Here is a 19,713-nt window from a genome sequence, read left to right on the forward strand (position 1 = left end):
ACCGTTAGGCCGTCTTCCGCTCACGCCCCAACATCGTGCAGCCCGCCTCCAGTGGTGTCGCGACAGGCATGAATGGAGGGACGAATGGAGAGGTGTCGTCTTCAGCTATGAGAGTCGCTTCTGCCTTGGTGCCAATGATGGTCGTATGCGTGTTTGGCACCGTGCAGGTGAGCGCCACAATCAGGACTGCATACGACCGAGGCACACAGGGCCAACACCCGGCATCATGGTGTGGGGAGCGATCTCCTACACTGGCCGTACACCTCTGGTGATCGTCGAGGGGACACTGAATAGTGCACGGTACATCCAAACCGTCATCGAACCCATCGTTCTACCATTCCTAGACCGGCATGGGAACTTGCTGTTCCAACAGGACAATGCACGTCCGCATGTATCCCGTGCCACCCAACGTGCTCTAGAAGGTGTAAGTCAACTACCCTGGCCAGCAAGATCTCCGGATCTGTCCCCCATTGAGCATCTTTGGGACTGGATGAAGCGTCGTCTCACGCGGTCTGCACGTCCAGCACGAATGCTGGTCTAACTGAGGCGCCAGGTGGAAATGGCATGGCAAGCCGTTCCACAGGACTACATCCAGCATCTCTACGATCGTCTCCATGGGAGAATAGCAGCCTGCATTGCTGCGAAAGGTGGATATACACTGTACTAGTGCCGACATTGTGCATGCTCTGTTGCCTGTGTCTATGTGCCTGTGGTTCTGTCAGTGTGATCATGTGATGTATCTGACCCCAGGAATGTGTCAATAAAGTTTCCCCTTCCTGGGACAATGAATTCACAGTGTTCTTATTTCAATTTCCAGCAATGTATAACATTCTCAAACTGTCTGGTAGATTCTGTAACATTCTGGAATATTCTACAGCATTCTTGATTATTCCAGAAGGAAAATTCTAGCCAATCTCAGCCACTTTGACATTTGTTTTTCAGTTGCTTCACCAATTTCATAAGAAGTCTATTGATGTGGTGCCATCTTTTGACGCTCATTTCTTCAAACCAAAACCCAGCTATTCCAAACTGAAATCTTCTTAAGGGACAGAAGGATGCCACACCATATAACGCCCATAGGCTGTGGGGGTAAGTTGCAGAGTTAAAGTGGCATGCATGGTTCATTGGTGTCACTGCTGGGGAGGGATGTGTGCCCCATAACATTTTTGGAAAGCAGTTTCATATTTTTTAGTCTTGTTGACAAAAACTGACACCCTGAACAGATATGTCCAATTTTAACTAATTAAACATATTAAAAGCTCTTTTGCAGTAAGAAGGCAAAAAGATAACAATCAAATGGCACATGACAATTCCCAAAGGAAAGTATGATTTCCAGAGTGATTGTCTGAGGGCATGGATCTACATGAATTTCTATTGTTTGAAGTACTTTTCAGGCAGAAAAATTTTGAAATTACTGATATGGTTGTCCAAGAACTTAGATAGTGATTACTTGAACAATCTGGCATAAAGAAATCGGTTTTCACAGAAAAAGTGTCATTGGAGAAAAAAGGACATGACGTGGTAGCACCATACCTGGAAATCAATGTTGAATCTTAGAAAACAGAAATGAAACTTTTTCACCTATGATACAACATAGAATGTTTGAAAGACACAAAATATGTTTTGGTTTATTTGAAAAAATAAGTTTGAGTATTATTTGCTAGTTCTGAAGTTTTGGTAGCTGTGAAGCAGAATGCAATTTAACTGTTCTACAACAACTGCAGAATTGCCTGTGTTCGACAGTGACACAGCAGAGGTTCAATCACACAGCAGCTGGCAGACAGCACAAGTTGCTGCTGCATCATATATATACAAGAAATATTGCTAGAATATTTATATCCGATTTTGACAAAAAAGGAGAAATGTATTTGTATCACCAAAGGATGAACTTTGTGGGCTTATTTTACCTTACATTCTTGACATAGTATTTAATGATCCTTTCTGACATTTTAACTTCTTACATTTTTATCTACTTTTCATAGTTTTCCATTCATGTTTTTAAATGTATTTTTAATGGTTGACAAATAAACTAAATAAATATATAATACTCCATTTAATGATATGAATATAATAGAGGGAAACATTCCACGTGGGAAAAATATATCTAAAAACAAAGATGATGTGACTTACCAAACAAAAGCTCTGGCAGGTCGATACACACACAAACAAACACAAACATACACACAAAATTCAAGCTTTCTCAACCAACGGTTGCTTCTTCAGGAAAGAGGGAAGGAGAGGGAAAGACGAAAGGATGTGTGTTTTAAGTGAGAGGGTAAGGAGTCATTCCAATCCCGGGAGCGGAAAGACTTACCATAGGGGGAAAAAAAAGACAGGTATACACTCGCACACACACACACATATCCATCCACACATACACAAACACAAGCAGACATTTGTAAAGGCAAAGAGTTTGGGCAGAGATGTCAGTCAAGGTGGAAGTACAGAGGCAAAGATGTTGTTGAAAGACAGGTGAGGTATGAGCGTCGGCAACTTGAAATTAGTGGAGGTTGAGGCCTGGCTGATAATGAGAAGAGAGGATATACTGAAGGGCAAGTTCCCATCTCTGGATTTCTGACAGGTTAAGTCTTTCCGCTCCCGGGATTGGAATGACTCCTTACCCTCTCCCTTAAAACCCACATCCTTTCGTCTTTCCCTCTCCTTCCTTCTTTCCTGAAGAAGCAACTGTTGGTTGCGAAAGCTTGAATTTTGAGTGTATGTTTGTGTTTGTTTGTGTGTCTGTCGACCTGCCAGTGCTTTTGTTTGGTAAGTTACATCATCTTTGTTTTTAGATATAATACTCCATTTATTTACATTTCCAATAAGAATTAAGCAGAATTTAATTTGAAAAACTATTCAATTTGAAATAGTTTCCATGGTTGTCTAGGGCATAATACATAATAATCATATACATACTGTCAATAAATTTAAATGTTAATATCATATAACGTTTTTACACTCTGTAATCATAAAATACTTTTTAATCCAGGGTCAAGTCAGCATACTTAAGGAGTTTTTAGCACCAATAAAATGTATGGTGTGAGGCATCCAGAATTCCCTGAAAAGTGGTTTTAGGTTCTAAATTTTTCAATTTTTTCAATGGGGCCTCTTGTTTAGATGCTCTTGTGATCTATACCCTATCTACTGAGTCCCTTCACTCCAATAATTTAGTGCTGGTGATACCCTTTGTGGCATGCATGGACAAATCATGTTTACATTTATTATGTAATGAAAAAATTAGTACAGGTTCTATGGTGATCGGTCCTAAAGCCATTTAAATAAATTATATAAAAACATTGTTTCATTTCTATTGCCCTTATCAGCAACATTTATTAATATTCACAAGACCCTTTCAGGGCAGCTAAGTAACTAATAGCATGACAAAAATTAATGAAACAATGGAAAATATTGGTGAAATGAAAACTTGCATATGATAAAATACAACAACCTAGCACATGAGAAAGTACTGAATGTTATATAAGCATATGCACAAGAATTTCACATCTGAGTAACTCCCATAAGATCAGATGTTTTCCTGTCTCTTTACTATCTTTTTTAAAAAAACAATAAAAAATATATACAGAAATTTCCAAAGTTTTCTCTTATTGTTGCAACTCAAAGGTACTCTTTAAAGCCGAATCTGAAGACGCTTTGACGTGAGAATGTGTGATACACTGAAATATTATTTCATTTACTTCATGTAAAACTAATGATGTTCCCCACTTAAATTACAGTTATTTGCAGTAGCTTTGAATCTCAGAATTTTCAGTCTGTCATCAATCATAGCCAAGCTTCCATGGTGATGAGAACAGCAAGATATAATAGGTGACTGAAATCATAATTTGACATACAATTATTTGCAACAAATCTGGATCTCAGCAGGCAAATTTGCTTTTATTTTCTCAGTACATTCAAACATACTTACTTGAAATTATTATTTTTTTCACCTTCCTTGGCAGACAGAAAATCAATTACAGTGCATAAGAAGAAGAGACCCTTGCAAGCAAGCTTTTGAAGAATACAAAAGTAATGCACTTACTCCGTCTTATGAGTTTTCACATGAGGTCGGAGCTTAATACCGAGTTCCGCGCATTTTTTTAGCATGTTCTGACAGTTGTTTAGAACTATTTGCTTATCCACAAGGAATGCCGGTGTGGGGACATCTGACAGCCGCTTCCCAACATAGCTTTTGGCAAGAGTTCGTACACCAACTGTTAAAGATAAAAGGTAAAAAGAAATATACAATTGAAGTAGTGCTTAACATATACAACAATATTCACTGTGTAAGAAAATATGTATTTGGAAGGCATGTAACCATCCACGTAAAATGGAAATGCATGAATTACTGGAACAAATTTCTAGCAAGCTTAATAAAATATTATATAGAACAGTATTAGTAGCATAAAAACATTTTTTTCTTAAGTGGTGACCAATTTGACCTGATGTGGATCACCTTTGGAAAACACTCTGTAATTTAGAGTAGAATAGAAAACAGTGAAAATGTAATAAGCATAAGTTAAAAATAAATTATGTGATGTCATACCCAATGATGATGTGAGGAGATGATGACATGCAACAGAAACTGTGGAAACCATCCACTAAAGTCAATTGGTGAGCATTTGCTGGTGTCATGGAGTTAAATAACAAATGTCCTGTGCCTTCCCACATTGTCTTTAGCCAACAGGACACAACAGATTTGCTACACGTCAGACAGTATGAAAATAAACCTTAATAATATGCTGGGTATTATCATAAGTTAAATACTATGCTGGGTATCATGATAAGTTACATCTAAATAACAATTCATATGTTATGTAATACCTTGCATGTTACTATCCGTTTAAATCCCAGCTAGAATATGAAGATTGGAGGGAAGTCCATGCAGAAACCAATGCAAATCATAACTTTATCAAGTCAATTTTTAAACTCAGATTTGAAGAGATGTTTCCCAAAACTCTTTATCAAATTAAAACTACAAAGAAAAATCAATGGGTGACTAAAGGTACCAAAAAATCCTCAGAAACTCTTAGATACCTCAACTCCATAAAAACTAATCAATCTAACCCAGAAGTTCTGCAATTCTAGAAAAAGTACAGGAAAATATACAGAAAGGTGTGGCTAGCTGCAAAAAAACTTTCAAACGACAAAATATTACTTGAAGCTGAAAACACGAGCAAAGCGGCCTGGAGCATCGTCAAACAGGAAACATCTAACTCTGCTAAAAAGGACCAGTAGGTAACCCCAAAAAATTAGCTGATTTTGTAAACTCACATTTCAGTAGTATTGCAAAAAAATTACAGCAGAAATTTCCAGATACGTATGATTTACCTACTCAGAACCAGCCAACAAACTCAATGGTGCTCTTGCCAAATACAGAAAGGGAAGTGGCACTAGTAGTACACCAACTACAAAATAAAACTTCAGCAGGACTTGATGAAATCCCAGTCTGCATAATTAAAGAATGTATAGACTCCATAAAGGGCCCATTAACAGACATAATTAATGAATCTTTCGAATCTGGATACTTACCGGAGTACCTAAAACAAGCAAAAGTTATACCTATAGGCCGATCTCTATACTGTCTATCATTTCTAAAATAATAGAAATACTAGTCAAAAAGAGACTGCTAAATTACCTGAATAAATATAATCTTCTTTCCAATGACCAATTTGGTTTTAGGCCTGGAAAAAGGCACACAATCTGCTATAGCACAGTTCCCTAAAGTAATTTTAGAAGCACTGGACAGAGGTGAAAATGTAAGTGGTATCTTTTTAGCCTTTTCCAAGGCCTTTTATACAGTTGACCACAAAATCTTACTTCATAAATTAGGGCAAATACAGGGAATAAGAGGTGTAACAAAGAAGTGGTTCAAATCATACTTGGAAAACAGAGTTCAATGAGTTGAGATATCACAAGTTTCAAACAATTCCCTTATAAAACACCTGTCTGACCTAGAAAAATGTGAATATAGGCGTCCCACAGGGAAGTGTATTAGGCCCAATATTGTTTCTTATATACATTAACGACTTCCCAAAAAGTATCAGACATGGAGAAAAAATACTTTTTGCTGATGACAGCAACATAGTAATAACAGGTGAAAATCCAACACAACTGTCAGAAAGAGCAAACTAGGCTCTCAATGATGTCCACAACTGTTCATTAAAAAATAAAGTAACCCTAAACATAAAGAAAACTAACTATATTAACTTCCAATTGAACAAAAAACACAATGCCACTAGAATAAAAGATAATAATAATGCATTAGAATGTGTAACAACTACCAAATTCTTAGGGATGAATGTAGACAGCCAACTGAAATGGACAAACCATGTCAACATTTTGGCAAAGAAATTATCCACAGCATGCTGTGCTCTTAGAATCCTTGCACCGGTATGCAATTATACCTGTCTTAAAATGACATATTACAGATATCTACACTCAGTCCTCAGCTATGGGATCATGTTTTGGGAAACAAGTGCCAGTAACATACAAACTGTGTTCAAAGTACAAAAAAGAGCCATAAGGATAATAACAAACAGCAACAACAGGGCCCACTGTCTAGAATTATTTAGAAAGCTAGGCATTCTAACTGTTTCTTGTGAGTATATCTTTCAGAACATAATATTCATTAAGAAAAATCTCAACATGTACAACACAAACAGCCTAATACATGACTATGAAACAAGAGCTGGTCACCACCTCCGTCTAGATAGAAAGAACAAGGCAAAGACACAAAAAAAGCATATTTTATAATGGGATAAAACTGTATAACAAATTACCACAAGAGATTAAAGAAATAAATGATGCCCTCATTTTCAGACAAAAGCTTAAAACCTTTTCAGTAAGTAAAAGTTGTTATACTGTAAAAGAATATTTAACATAGATGTAGATTATTAGCAACATATGACATTATCACCAAAATATTATAAATGTGTGTATGATTAGTTATAAAAACTACACAAAATATGAGAAACCTGTTTAATTGTAAATGTAAATGTGTGCTCATGTGTTGTAAACTGACGACATCCATACAATATTTATTGTTCCACAGATGAATAAATAAATAAATAAAAATAAATAAATAAATCTGTGTTATGTAACCAGTGGCAACCTACAGCCATCTTTGATGTACCCAAAGTCCTGCAGAGGGCAGTCCATTAATGTGTTAACAGATGGCATTAGCTGATCAGTTATACTTTTTCATCTATATTACATAAAATTTAACTGTATAACATGTAAATTGTTATTCTGGTATAAATTATGATAGCAGTCAGCATAGTATTAAGACTTATATTCATGCTCTCCGACACGTACCACATACATTACATCCTATTGGCCAAGGATGATTTGGGACGACAGGCAAATAGTAGGGCATCTGCTATTTAACTCTATGACTGCAACACAGTCAGAAATCAATATTAGGGCATGGTATCCACAGTTTCTGCTCCATGCCATCATCTCTACATATCATCACTGGGTATTACATTGAATAATGTATTGTTAACTTAATGTTTACTATACTACACATTTCCCTCTCTTCTGTTGTACCCTAAATTACAGAATCTGGTCCAAAGATGATGCACATCAGGTCGAAAGCTGTCATCTCTTCTAAATATAAGTGTTTTTCTGCAAGCAAGACTGTTCCATCAAACAATGGAAAATCCAGTATGGAATAATGGAAATATTATGAAAAGGATAGACTGCTTCTCGCCATACAGCAGAGATGTTGAGTTGCAGATAGGAACAACAAAAAGACTGTCAAACAAATAAGATTTTGGCCAAGGCATTTTTGGCTGAATGTTTACTTGTTTGACAGTCTTTTTGTTGACCTATCTGTGACTCAACATCTCTACTATATGGTGAGTAGAAATCTATCCTTTCCATAATGTTATCAAGGATGTTCTATCAAAAATTATATTACTGTTCATTGTTATCACTTCTAGTGATCTGCCTATCAAAGTTTCTAACCACAGTAGTATGGCAACATTCCACCCAGAGATGGTCATCAAAATTTTAATAGTGGATGAAACTTTCATCACTGGTCTTCAATTTTAAAAGTGAGGAGAATTAGTGATATACAGCTCTTGTTAATGATATAATGCTAATTTTATGTTGACAATACTGCATTTTTTGGTTTATGTTAACTTCCATTTTTTAAGTCTCTATGTGTGTCGTCACCCACCACTGAGTTTTATGTTATTATATACTTCAATAAACTCTGTATAAATAGATTTATTATTGAGTTTCATTATCCCCTGCTTACAGGTTACAGGCCCACATGCGCAAGCCTGTTTCTTAGATAATGGCAGAGTTTTTTGGTGCTATTGCGAGCAACAGCAAGTTTTAGGTTCCAAACATGGTATTGGCATGATGCAATTGAACAGTCTATGCAACAGTGCTTCAAGTTGTCTGGAGGGAACAATTCACAGGCTGCTAGTATCACCAGGTCATCTGCGATAGCTAAACAACTGACCCTGATGTCATCATTCTTTCATCCGAGTTTAATTGGTTTCCATTGGTCCTGGGTTTCCAATTCTTTCTCCCATTCTCTGATGACTTTATCCAGAACAAGGTTAAAGAGCAGTGGTGACAATCTATCATCTTGTTGCACACTGCTCTTTATCTCAAAGGGCTCTGACAATTCACCCATGAATTTCACTTTTGACTTCGTGCCCATGATTGTTTCTTTGATGAGTCTTAGTGTCTTTCGATCAAGCCCTTGTTCTTCTAAGATGTTAAAGAGGGACTGTTGATCGACCGAATCATATGCCTTCTTGAAATCAACAAACATACAGATGATCGGAGAGCTTCGGAGAGCTTCGGGTTGCTCTATATTTTAGTAGCATCTTCAAATTGAAAATTTGTTCAACACAAGAACACCATGGTCGGAAACTCGCTTGATAGTCACAAATTTTATTTTCGAGCTGTTCTTGTGTTCTTTGAAGAAGGCACATGGATAGAGTTTTGTAGGTGACTTCACCGTGAGAAATCCCTCTGTAGTTATTGACACCTGTTCTGTCACCTTCCTTATGTAACAGATGTATGAGTGCACATTTCCATTCTTCCGGTACCTTTTTCATTTTCCAGAAGTCTATGATGATTTGTGTGAGCTACTCAAGTGTATTTGGGCCTATGTTCTTCAACAGTTCTGCAACTATACCATCTTCTCCAGATGCCCTGTTATTCTTGAGTCTGAAGATCTGTCTAGGGATCTCTTGTTTGGTAGTTGGTGGATATTCTGGGTTTACTTGTGAGGGAGCCTCTTTGGCCCATCTTTATGTAGGCTCCTGGCAATTGAGTAGCTCTGGGAAATATCAAGCCAATTTTGTACAATTATGTTGGTTGGTCAGCACGAGTTTGCCGTTTGGTTTTCAGAAACGTAAGTTCTGAAGGGTGTATCCTTGACTCCTCCCTGCAACCTTCCTGTAAAAGTCTCGAGTATTGTGATCTCTGAAGTCTTTTTCTATTGAGTCGAACTGGTCCTTGAGACTTCCTTTCTGGCCTGGAGATAATGTTGTTGAGTCTCCAGTGACTTCTTAGTTATATTTCTGGAAAGCACTCTTTCATTCTTCCAGTGCTTCTTCACATGTGGAGTCCCACCACGGGTGTTTCTTATGCTTCTACAATGGTACTAATTCTTTGGCTCACTTATTACCTTGTTATGGAATTGATGCCAAGTGCCTGCTTTTTCCTTTTCCCATTTTTCTTTTATGTTGCTTTCTCTGATCTTTTTGGTGTTGAATTTTTGAAGATGAGATTTCTTCTGATGGATTCTTTTCAGAGTAAATTTCACTTTTATCCGCACTAGATAGTGGTCAGAGTCAATGTTGGCTCCTCTTTGAACTTGCACATCATGAGTTTCCTTCTGTATAATGGCCACATGGTCAATCTGATATTCTCTGAGAGACTATACAGGAGAACTTCAAGTCTTCTGTTTTCGAGGATGTTTCCTCAGGGAGGTCGACATTATTTTCAGATAGCTCTGTTGGCACAGTTCAATGAGTCTCATGCCATTCTTGTTGGTGAATTTATAGGCTGGGAATTTGCCTTTGGTCTTTTGGTATTCTTTTTCTCTGCCAATCTGGGCTTTGAAGTTGAGTAGTATATCATTGTGTCTTCTTTGGGTACTACTGCCATAATCTTCTCAAGTTTAGACCAGAGAGATTATACATACATAAGCCAAATGATTGTAATGTTATTGACACAAAATGGGCTTTTAGGTGAAAAACACATGTGAATGGTAATGTTGTTCTTAAAATCTTGTCTTGTAGCTAAAGGTTTCCAACAAAGATGAACTTTTTCGGAAATATACAGTTCAGCACTAAAAGCAACTTCAGTGAGACTTTTTCTGGTTTTTTGCAATGAGAGCAAATTTCCCATCTATCAGTTGCATGTCTGTAGTGCTTTTCTCTTGGAAGAGATAGTTGGATAATTTTCTGTTAAATTACTTATTGGATGCTGTAATAAAATGAATGACAAAGTTTGTAAGGTTAGAAAGGTTCCACATGGTTTGAAGGACTCACCCAAAAATTGGAATGTTCAATTCTACACTGAAATAACTGTCTTGTGATCTGTAATAAGTGATTTTAAATATTTCTTGTGCATAAAGACAGAAAATAGCAATAAAATATACTTACTTGCTTAAGCTGATGATCTGCTGACAGCTTCAACATCTCAGAGTGAAACATGATTTAAAGTAGTTGTTACATGATACATGATAACTTAAAATATGGATTTAGATCTGACTGGGAATTATTTGGGAATGAATATTGTTCAAAATTTAAGGGAGGGAACTATTACTATTTGTCAAGGTATGAACACTGAAAAAGTATTAAAAGGTTTTAATATGTTTGAATGGAATTCTGTTTCAACGTCCATGGAGAAAATTTTGATCACAGTGTGTTAAAAAGAGAAAAAACTGAAAATGAAGACACTGCAAAAACATGTAGAAAATTAAAAAAGTGATTGATATATACCATGTGATATTCCAGGCTAGGTATCTGTGTAGAAATAAGTATACTAAGCAAGTACAAATCGTGCAAGTCACGATTTGTGGAATGCTTTAAAACATGTATTGTGTTGTATTACAGAAAACCTAAAACTGAGTCTGTTATATGCTAAGGAAAAAAGTTGTACTGATACTATAATTTTTATTTTGACTCTGACTGGTCTGGTGACAGATAAAGCATCCACAGGTCATTATCTAGCTATAGTTCTGTGTTGTGTTTCATGGGCATCTAGGAAATAGCCCACAGTGTCTCTGTCATCAACAGAATTAGAATTTGTAGCCTGAAACATGGCAACTAGCAAAGGCTGTTGCCTCAGTAATTTGTATTAGAGTCTTTCTGGCACTCAAAGAGCTGTTGTACTGTATGAAGATAATATGTCAGTAACATACCTTTGCAGAAACCCACAGTTTAGTCACAAACTTAAGCATACAGATGCCAAAAGTTTATTTGATAGTGAGAAAATTTCTGAAAAGGAAGTTGTTTTAAAGCAAGTTAGCACAAATGAGCAACCAGCTGATGTTCTGATGAAGCTTTTAAGTAAAATAAAATCTGAAAAATTTTGAGCTTTTACTTTTTGTAACACCAATAATTAACACTGAGGAAAGGTGTTAGTGATAAAATGTTAATGTTGTTTTAAGATAGCAACACCGTTTTTTATTTTTATTTTTTTCTGTTTTTGTTTAAGTTACTCCCACTTTTGGAGTTTTCATTTATTTATTTGGCTCTGTGTTGTCATCTGCCATTGAGTTGTACATTATTATATACTTAAATTATAGCTGCACTAACAGACTGACTATTGAGCTTCAGCTACTGCCCTTGATAACAGCTCTCAATCATCATTCATTCACACATGGTATTACGTAAATCTAATAATGGAGGATAACTTTTAAGGATGTCTTAATGAGTCACAACATATGTCAGTCGGTACAAGTAGCTACTGCAGGCTACTTGTGTTGTTGTTTTTGTTGTTGTTGTTGTGGTCTTTACTTCTAAGACTGGGTTGATGCAGCTCCATGCTAGTCTGTTCTGCACAAGTCTCTTAACCTCTGCATAACTACTGTAATCTGCAGCCACTTCCTCCTGCTTACTTAAGACAAACCCTAGTCTCTCTTTACAATTTTTACCCATCAAACTTCCTTCCATCACCAAACTGTCAATTCCTTGCTGCTTTAGGATATGTCCTATCAACCTGTTCCTTATTTCAGAAATTCTGCCATACATTCCTCCCCCCCCCCCCCCCCCCAATTCATTTCAGTGCCTCTTCTTTAATTATTTGGCCTTCGCATATAATCTTCAGTATTATTCTGTAACATGACACTTTAAAAGCTGCTATTCTCTTCTGGTCTTCACTGTTTATCATCCAAGTTTCACTTCAGTACAAGACATTACTCCAGAGTTGGAAATGTTCTCAGACAAGACTTCCAGACATTTAAATTTATATTATATACTGAATTATTTGTCTTTTTCAGAAAAATTTTTCTCGCTATTGCTAGCCTTTATTTCACATCCTCTCTACTTCAGCCACCATCAGTTATTTTGCTGCCCAAGTACCAAAACTCACCAACTACTTTTGGTGTCTCATTTCCTGATCTAGTTCCCTCAATATCACCTTATTTAATTCAACAACACTCCATTACCCTTGTTTTAATTTTGTTGGTGTTCATCTTGTAACTTCTTGCCAAGACACTATCCATTCCATTCTTCATCAAAATATCTTGCCATCTCCGGAAGAACTTGATCATCATTGGTAAAATTTGAAAAGTATATAATACTTCTTCCTGAAGTTAAGCCTCCTTCCTTATTTCACTTTGGTTTTCTTCATTGCTCATTTAATGTACAGGTTGAATCATATGGCAGATACAATACAATCCTGCTCTCTCTCTTCAAAACTACTGCCTCCCTTTCAAGTCCTCTGTGTATTGTAGCTGCAATCTGATCTTTTGTGTAAGTTGTTGATAAATTTACTGCTTTCTGGCACTAATCACTTTATACACTGATCTGCAGCAAGTCCTTCCAGATTCCAACTCTCTGCCTTTTCTTTGGTTGTTGTAGTAGTGTTTTACTGTGGGGAGTAAAATCCCTGAGTTCCAAAGGCCATCAATGTCTGCCCAACACAAATTACTCATAAAATTTATAAAACACTGAATTCTACAGTATTTATGTTACTGCCTCAATATTTAATCAAAATAGTGTATGGTTAGCTACATTTGGATGGTTACAAAATCTGTGACATTAATATTGTTTGTCAAATTTGTTTCATAATAAATAGTTTTTGAAAAATAAAACAACACAGGAAAACTTCCATGGTTTATTTAATTAGGTCTGTATTTTTCTCTAGTAGCATTAATCACAAATATCAAGGGAAACTGGCTTATGGTCATCAACAACAGAGTTTCATTTAAATATTTTTTAATTATTTGCATTCAAACTGTGTTGAATTTAATTTTAGTTCAAGTTTACTTCCTTCAAAGATAAAAAATAGACACATATGAAATCAAATTATGAAAACATGTCAGATCACACTCTGACTCTTTACCAACATTCCCTCGTAGTTCTGTTTAACTACTCCAAGTCTTCCCTCCCCTTGATAGTCCCATCTTCCTATTAACCTCTTGACAGCCACCTGACAAACATTTTAATTCATTATCCAGTGCTGCCCTCCAGTGACAAATTGGAAGTCATGTGCATTTCGTGTTTATAGTCAAAACAAACTTGGCAGTACATGGGCAGCACACATGTTGCCCAAATCCCTCCCCATGCAATTTCCATATTTTTGGAGCCCATTTGTGGCTGTCAATTTGCTTCAGGCAAAGATATCCATGCTTGGCTACAACCATGGTTTTGTAGGCAACTACAAACATTTTTTCCAGGAAGGCATTGACTGCCTTGTCTCAGTGGCCATTGATCTCTCTTTCTGGTACCTTTAAGTCAATTTTCTTTGTTTGGAATTGTATAAAACATGTTGCTGCAAGATTTTAAATCATAAAACATTTCCACAGCTGATGTGGATTCCAACCATATGTTATTGGTTATGGGATGCAAATTTAAAGTGAAGAAATTGCAGAAAGGTAAGAAATAAGATTAGAACTAGTGAAATTGAAAGGACCAGATGTGTTGATAATTTCAGAGTATTAGACATAATTGGATTACAGGGATAAGAAACATGAGAAAAACGGGCATCCTTGAGAGATGAAATAGTGAAGACATCAGAGGGTCAAATAGTAAAATGACAAGCTGTTCCATTGTCAGCTTTACACAATATCCATACTACATCTATGTATATGTTCCGCAAGCCACCACACAGTGCATGGAAGAGGGTGTCCTGTATGACTAGTAATCATTTCCTCTCCTGACCCACTTGCGAAAAGAGCAAGGGAAAAATGACTGTCCATAAGCCCCTGTATGAGCACTATTTTCTCCTACCCTCTCTTCACGATCCTCATGCAAAATGTATGTTGGCAGCAGTAGAACTGCTCTGCAGCCAGTTTCAAAAGCCAATTCTCTAAATTTTCTCAACAGTGTTTATCGAACAGAATGTCACTTGGCCTCCAGGGATTCCCATTTGAGTTCCCAAAGAATCTCCATAATATTTGTGTGTTGTTTGAAACTACCAGTAACAAATCTAGTGACTCGCCTCCAAAATGCTATGATGTCTTCCTTTAATCTGACCTGGTGAGTATCCCAAAACACTACTACAATCCTCACATGCTTGTTTTATTTCATATTGCTTTGCAACATTACACCCTGATATTTAAACGTGACTTTGTCAAGAGGGCACTACTGATGCTGTATCCAAAAATTATGGGTTTGTTTTTCTTATTCATCTGCATTAAGTGACATATTTCTAAACTTAAAGCTAGTTTCCATTCATCACACCAACTAGAAATCTTGTCTGAGTCATCTTGTATCCTCCTGCAGTCGCTCAACGTCTATACCTTCCTGCACACCACGGCATCACCAACAAACAAGCACAGATTGCTGCCCACCAGGTCTGCCTGATCAGTTATCTATATATAAAATAACAGTGGTTCTATCACTCTTCTCTGGAGCTCCTATGACAATACCCTTGTCTCTGATGAACACTCACTGTCATGGAGAACATTCTGGAGTTTGTTACTTAATATATCTTCATGCCACTCACCTATCTTGGAACCTGTTCCATATTATCATACCTTCATTACAGTCTGCAGTGAGGTACCATGCCAAATACTTTCTAAAACCATGCTGATTTGTGGACATAAGCTTCTTGGCCTGAAGGAAATTTATTGCATTCAAGCTGTGAATATGTTCAAGAATTCTGCAGCAAACTGATGTTAAGGATATTGGTCTGTAATTTTGTGGGACTGTTCTTTTACCCTTCCTATATACAGGAGTCACCTGCACTTTTTTCCAGTAACATGGGTCTTTCTGATGGGTGAGAGATTTACAATAAATGCAAGTTAAGCAAGGGGCCAGTGCCATAGAACACTCTATCTAAAAGAGAATTGGGATTCTATCCAGACCTGGCGACTTAATTGTTTTCAACTCTTTCAATTGTTTCTCTAAACCAGGGATGACTATTGCTATGACATCCTTACAAGAGTCTGTTCAACTGTCAAATGATGGTATGTTTGTAAAATTCTCCTGTGTAAATGAGTTCTTAAATGCAAAATTTGAAGCTTTAACTTTCGTTTTGCTGTCTTCAACTGCCACACCAGATTGGTCAACGAGTATTAAAACCACTTAGCTATTTTACATAGAACCAGAATTTTTTCAGGTTCTAGACCACATCTTTTGCTAAGGATGGCAGTGGTAGTTGTTGTATGCTACCACTGTCATACCTTATCAAAATGTCAGGCTGAGAATCTAAGAAAATTTTGGTCCTATGTAAAGTTGATAAGAGGGTCTAAGACTTCCATTCAGTCACTCACTGTCTGACGTAAAGATAGCATGCTTCTGGATAATAATTATTCATTCATCTTTACTGCATTGCTGCAGAAGGTTATTGTGTCATTAGGACGTACTAAGTGGAAGCAAGCAAAGTATGTTTATGTTTAGCTTTGGTTTGGTTTGTGGAGGCTGAAGGGACCAGACCACAAAGAGCATTGGTTCCTTTTTCCACGATCATGAAATTCCCCACAAGGGACAAAAACAAGCAATGGAGATGACAAGGGATGACACAGAACAAGAACGACATAGACAAAGACCAGAAGAGAGGAATTAAAAACACACAAGTGTTACAGCAGTTGGTCGATCATGGAAACAAAAAAAGGTAAAGCCAACCAACAAGAGACACACTAAAAAGCCCAATCTAAAACCGTAGGCCAAAGGCCAGACTCAATACAAAAGAAAGAGACAAACCCTCAGACTGAGCAATAAAAGCCCCTGCACGAATAACACTCAAAACTAAGCCTGCCATGGTGACGTCATCTGTTAAAAGTGCAGGGAGTATATCAGGCAGCACAAACATCTGCCTGAGTACAGTTAAAAGTGGACAGTCCAACAAAATATGGACCACAGTCAATGCTGAGCCACAGCAACAGAGAGATGGGTCCTCATGGCACAATAAATAACTGTGTGTCATCCAGGTGTGGCCAATGCACAGCCAGCAGAGTACAACAGAATCCTTGTGAGAGGCCCGCAAGGAGGAACACCACACACCAGTAGTCTCCTTGACGATCTGAAGTTTGTTTGGTGAAGGCAGGGTATGCAATTCATCACCAGGTACCAAGGACCTTCTGCCGCAAAAATGAATGGAGATTGCATTCCGAAAGGCCATTCTCCAAAGACAGTGCACCGACAGCCTGTTTGGCCTGCGTGTCAACACGCTCATTACCTGGAATGCCGACAAGACCCGGGGTCCACATAAAAACCACAGAGCAGCTGCAACGGGCAAGAGTATGAATGGACTCCTGGATAGCCATCACCAGACGAGAGCGAGGAAAACACTGGTTGATAGCACATAAACCGCTCAGGGAGTCACTACAGATAACGAAGTACTCACCTGAGCAGGGGCGGATATACTCTAGCACGTGAGAGATGATGACCAGCTCGGCAATAAAATTACTGCAGCCAGCCGGCAATGAGCATTGTTCAGAATGATCCCCAAGAGTAAGAGCATAACCAACTCGACCAGCAACCATCAAACCATCAGTATAGACAATGTTAGAGCCGTGAAACATGGCAAGGATGGAAAGAAAGCAGCAGTGGAGGGCCTCAGGAGGGAGTGAGTCCTTCAGGCCATGTGCCACATCCAGCCGAAGGTATGGGTGGGGGACACACCACAGGGGTACACGTATATGCGCCCAGAAAAATGGTGGGAGACGGAGAAACTCACCAGAGAGAAGAGCCCAGACATGAACTGTGATCATACACCCTGACCAGGGCTGCCATTCTGGAAGATGGACGACCAATTTGGGGAACAGGAGATGGTAATTTGGATGCCCAGGCAAGCTACAATCATGTGCAGCATAAGCAGCCAGTAGTTGTTGGCAGCGGATCCGCAATGGAGGGACACCAGCTTCCACAAGTAGGCTGTTTACAGGGCTGGAGCAGGAAGCTCCAGTTGCAAGTCAGATCCCGCAGTGAAGTATGGGGTCAAGCAACCACAACGCGGATGGCGATGCCGAACCATAAGCCAGGCTCCCATAATCGAGATGGGACTGAATCAATGCCTGATTCAGTCATAGAAGGGTAGACCTATCAGCACCCCACCTGGTGTGACTCAAGCAACGAAGAGTGTTAAGGTGGCACCACAATGTTTGTTTAAGCTGCCGAATATGAGGGAGCCAAGTCAATCGGGCATCAAAAAGCAAGCCCAAAAACCAATGCGTCTCCACCACGGCAAGACGTTCACCGTCAAGATAAAGCTGTGGCTCAAGGTGAACAGTGCTGCGATGCGGGCAGAAATCCATGACACAGGTCTTGGCAGCTGAGAACTGGAATCCATGTGTGATGGCCCAAGACTGCACCCTGCGGATAGCACCCTGTAGCCACCATTCAGCAACCGCAATGCCAGTCGAGCTATAGTACAGGCAAAAGTCATCAACATACAAAGAAGCCGATGCAGATGTTCCCACAGCTACAGCTAGTCCATTGATAGTAACTAAAAAGAGGCAGACCTCAAGACAGAGCCTTGCAGGACCCCATTCTCCTGGACTCAGGAGGAACCATGGGAGGAACCAACTTGCACACGGAAGGAATGAAGCGACAGAAAATTTTGAATAAAAAGCAGGAGCAAGCCCCTAAGACCCCACCCATGAAGCATGGTGAGGATGTGATGTCACCACGTTGTATTGTACACCTTCCGCATGTCAAAAAAGATGGCAACCAGATGCTGACAGCAGACAAATGCCATGTGGATGGCAGACTCCAGGCAAACCACATTATTGGTGGCAGAGCAGCCCTTACAGAACCCACCCTGGGTCGGAGCCAGAAGGCCCCAAGACTCAAGTAGCCAACTCAACCTCTGGCTCATCATGTGTTCAAGCAACTTGCACATAACTTTGGTGAGGCTAATGAGGCGGTAGCTGTCCACCTCCAGGGGGGTCTTGCCAGGATTGAACAATGGGGTCATAATGCTTTCCCACCATTGAGAGGGAAACTCACCCTCAACCCATATACGGTTGAAAAGGTCTATGAGGTGTTTCTGGCAGTCCACTGAGATGTGTTTGAGCATTTGATAGTGGATGCGATCTGGCCTGGGAGCCATATCAGGGCAAGCGGCTAGGGCGCTGTGGAATCCCCACTCACTGAATGGAGCATTGTACAATTCGGGGTGGCGCGTATGGAATGAAAGGCTCTGACTTTCCAACCGCTCTTTCAGGGAGCAGAAGGCCAGTGGGAAATTCGTAGAAGTGGAACACTGAGCATAATGATCTGCTAAGAGTTCTGCTGTCGTGTCTGATTCATTACAGACTGCTCCATTCAGGGAAAGCCAGGTACGCTGACAGGTGTCTGGTAGCCATAGTCACCTAATCTTGCATCAAACCTGTGATGGAGAGGTACGGGTTCCAATGATGGAGACATACCGTTCCCAGCACTCCTGCTTCCATCAGCCAATAAAGTGTCTGAGCCGTTTAAAGTTAATGAGGTGTTCCAATGATGGGTGCTGCTAATGACACTGGAGGGCCTGCCTGCAATATCTAATCACCTCAGCAATCTCCAGTGACCACCAAGGCACAGTCCTCCGCCAAGGGGACCCAGAAGAACAGGGAATTGCAGATTCTGTGGCAGAAATGATGCCGGGGTCGATTGTGTGAACCACCACATCAATGGTGTCATGAGAAAGAGGCTCAAGAGTGGCAATGGAGGAAAATGAGTCCCAGTTGGCCTTATTGATCCGGGAAGGTGCCCAGGTGAATGACTACCGCACAAGTCATCATATACACTCCATTGGACAAATGGTAGAAGGCCAGGGCTGCAGACCGAAAGGTCGATGGCTGAGTACATGGCATGCGCCACACTGAAATGTGTGGAGGCACCATTGATTAAAAGAGAAAGGTCGAGCTGTGACAATACTTGCTCAACAACAGTGCCTTGACCTGTTGCCACCAATCCACCCCACAAAGGATTATGGGCGTTAAAGTTGCATGACATAACAGAAAAGGTGGTGACAATTGGGCTATCAGCGCAGCCAATACATGCTGCAGGACATTGCCATCCGGTGGAAGATAGAGACTGCAGACAGTAACAGCCTGAGGCATTCACACCCAAACAGCAACAG

General features: G+C 39.2%; 1 protein-coding gene across 2 annotated transcripts in view; it reads right to left on the reverse strand.

The window, feature by feature from the left end:
• The window catches only part of LOC126282115 (D-threo-3-hydroxyaspartate dehydratase-like), a 127,233-nt gene that overhangs the window by 81,988 nt on the left and 25,532 nt on the right, over positions 1 to 19,713 (reverse strand). For both annotated transcript variants that reach the window (XM_049981582.1, XM_049981581.1), the window contains exon 2: positions 4,040 to 4,211. In XM_049981582.1, coding sequence (XP_049837539.1) covers positions 4,040 to 4,211 — 172 coding nt within the window. The remainder of the gene's footprint in view (positions 1 to 4,039; positions 4,212 to 19,713) is intronic.

The sequence above is a fragment of the Schistocerca gregaria genome, chromosome 7 (assembly GCF_023897955.1).
Source record: "Schistocerca gregaria isolate iqSchGreg1 chromosome 7, iqSchGreg1.2, whole genome shotgun sequence".
Lineage (NCBI taxonomy): Eukaryota > Metazoa > Arthropoda > Insecta > Orthoptera > Acrididae > Schistocerca > Schistocerca gregaria.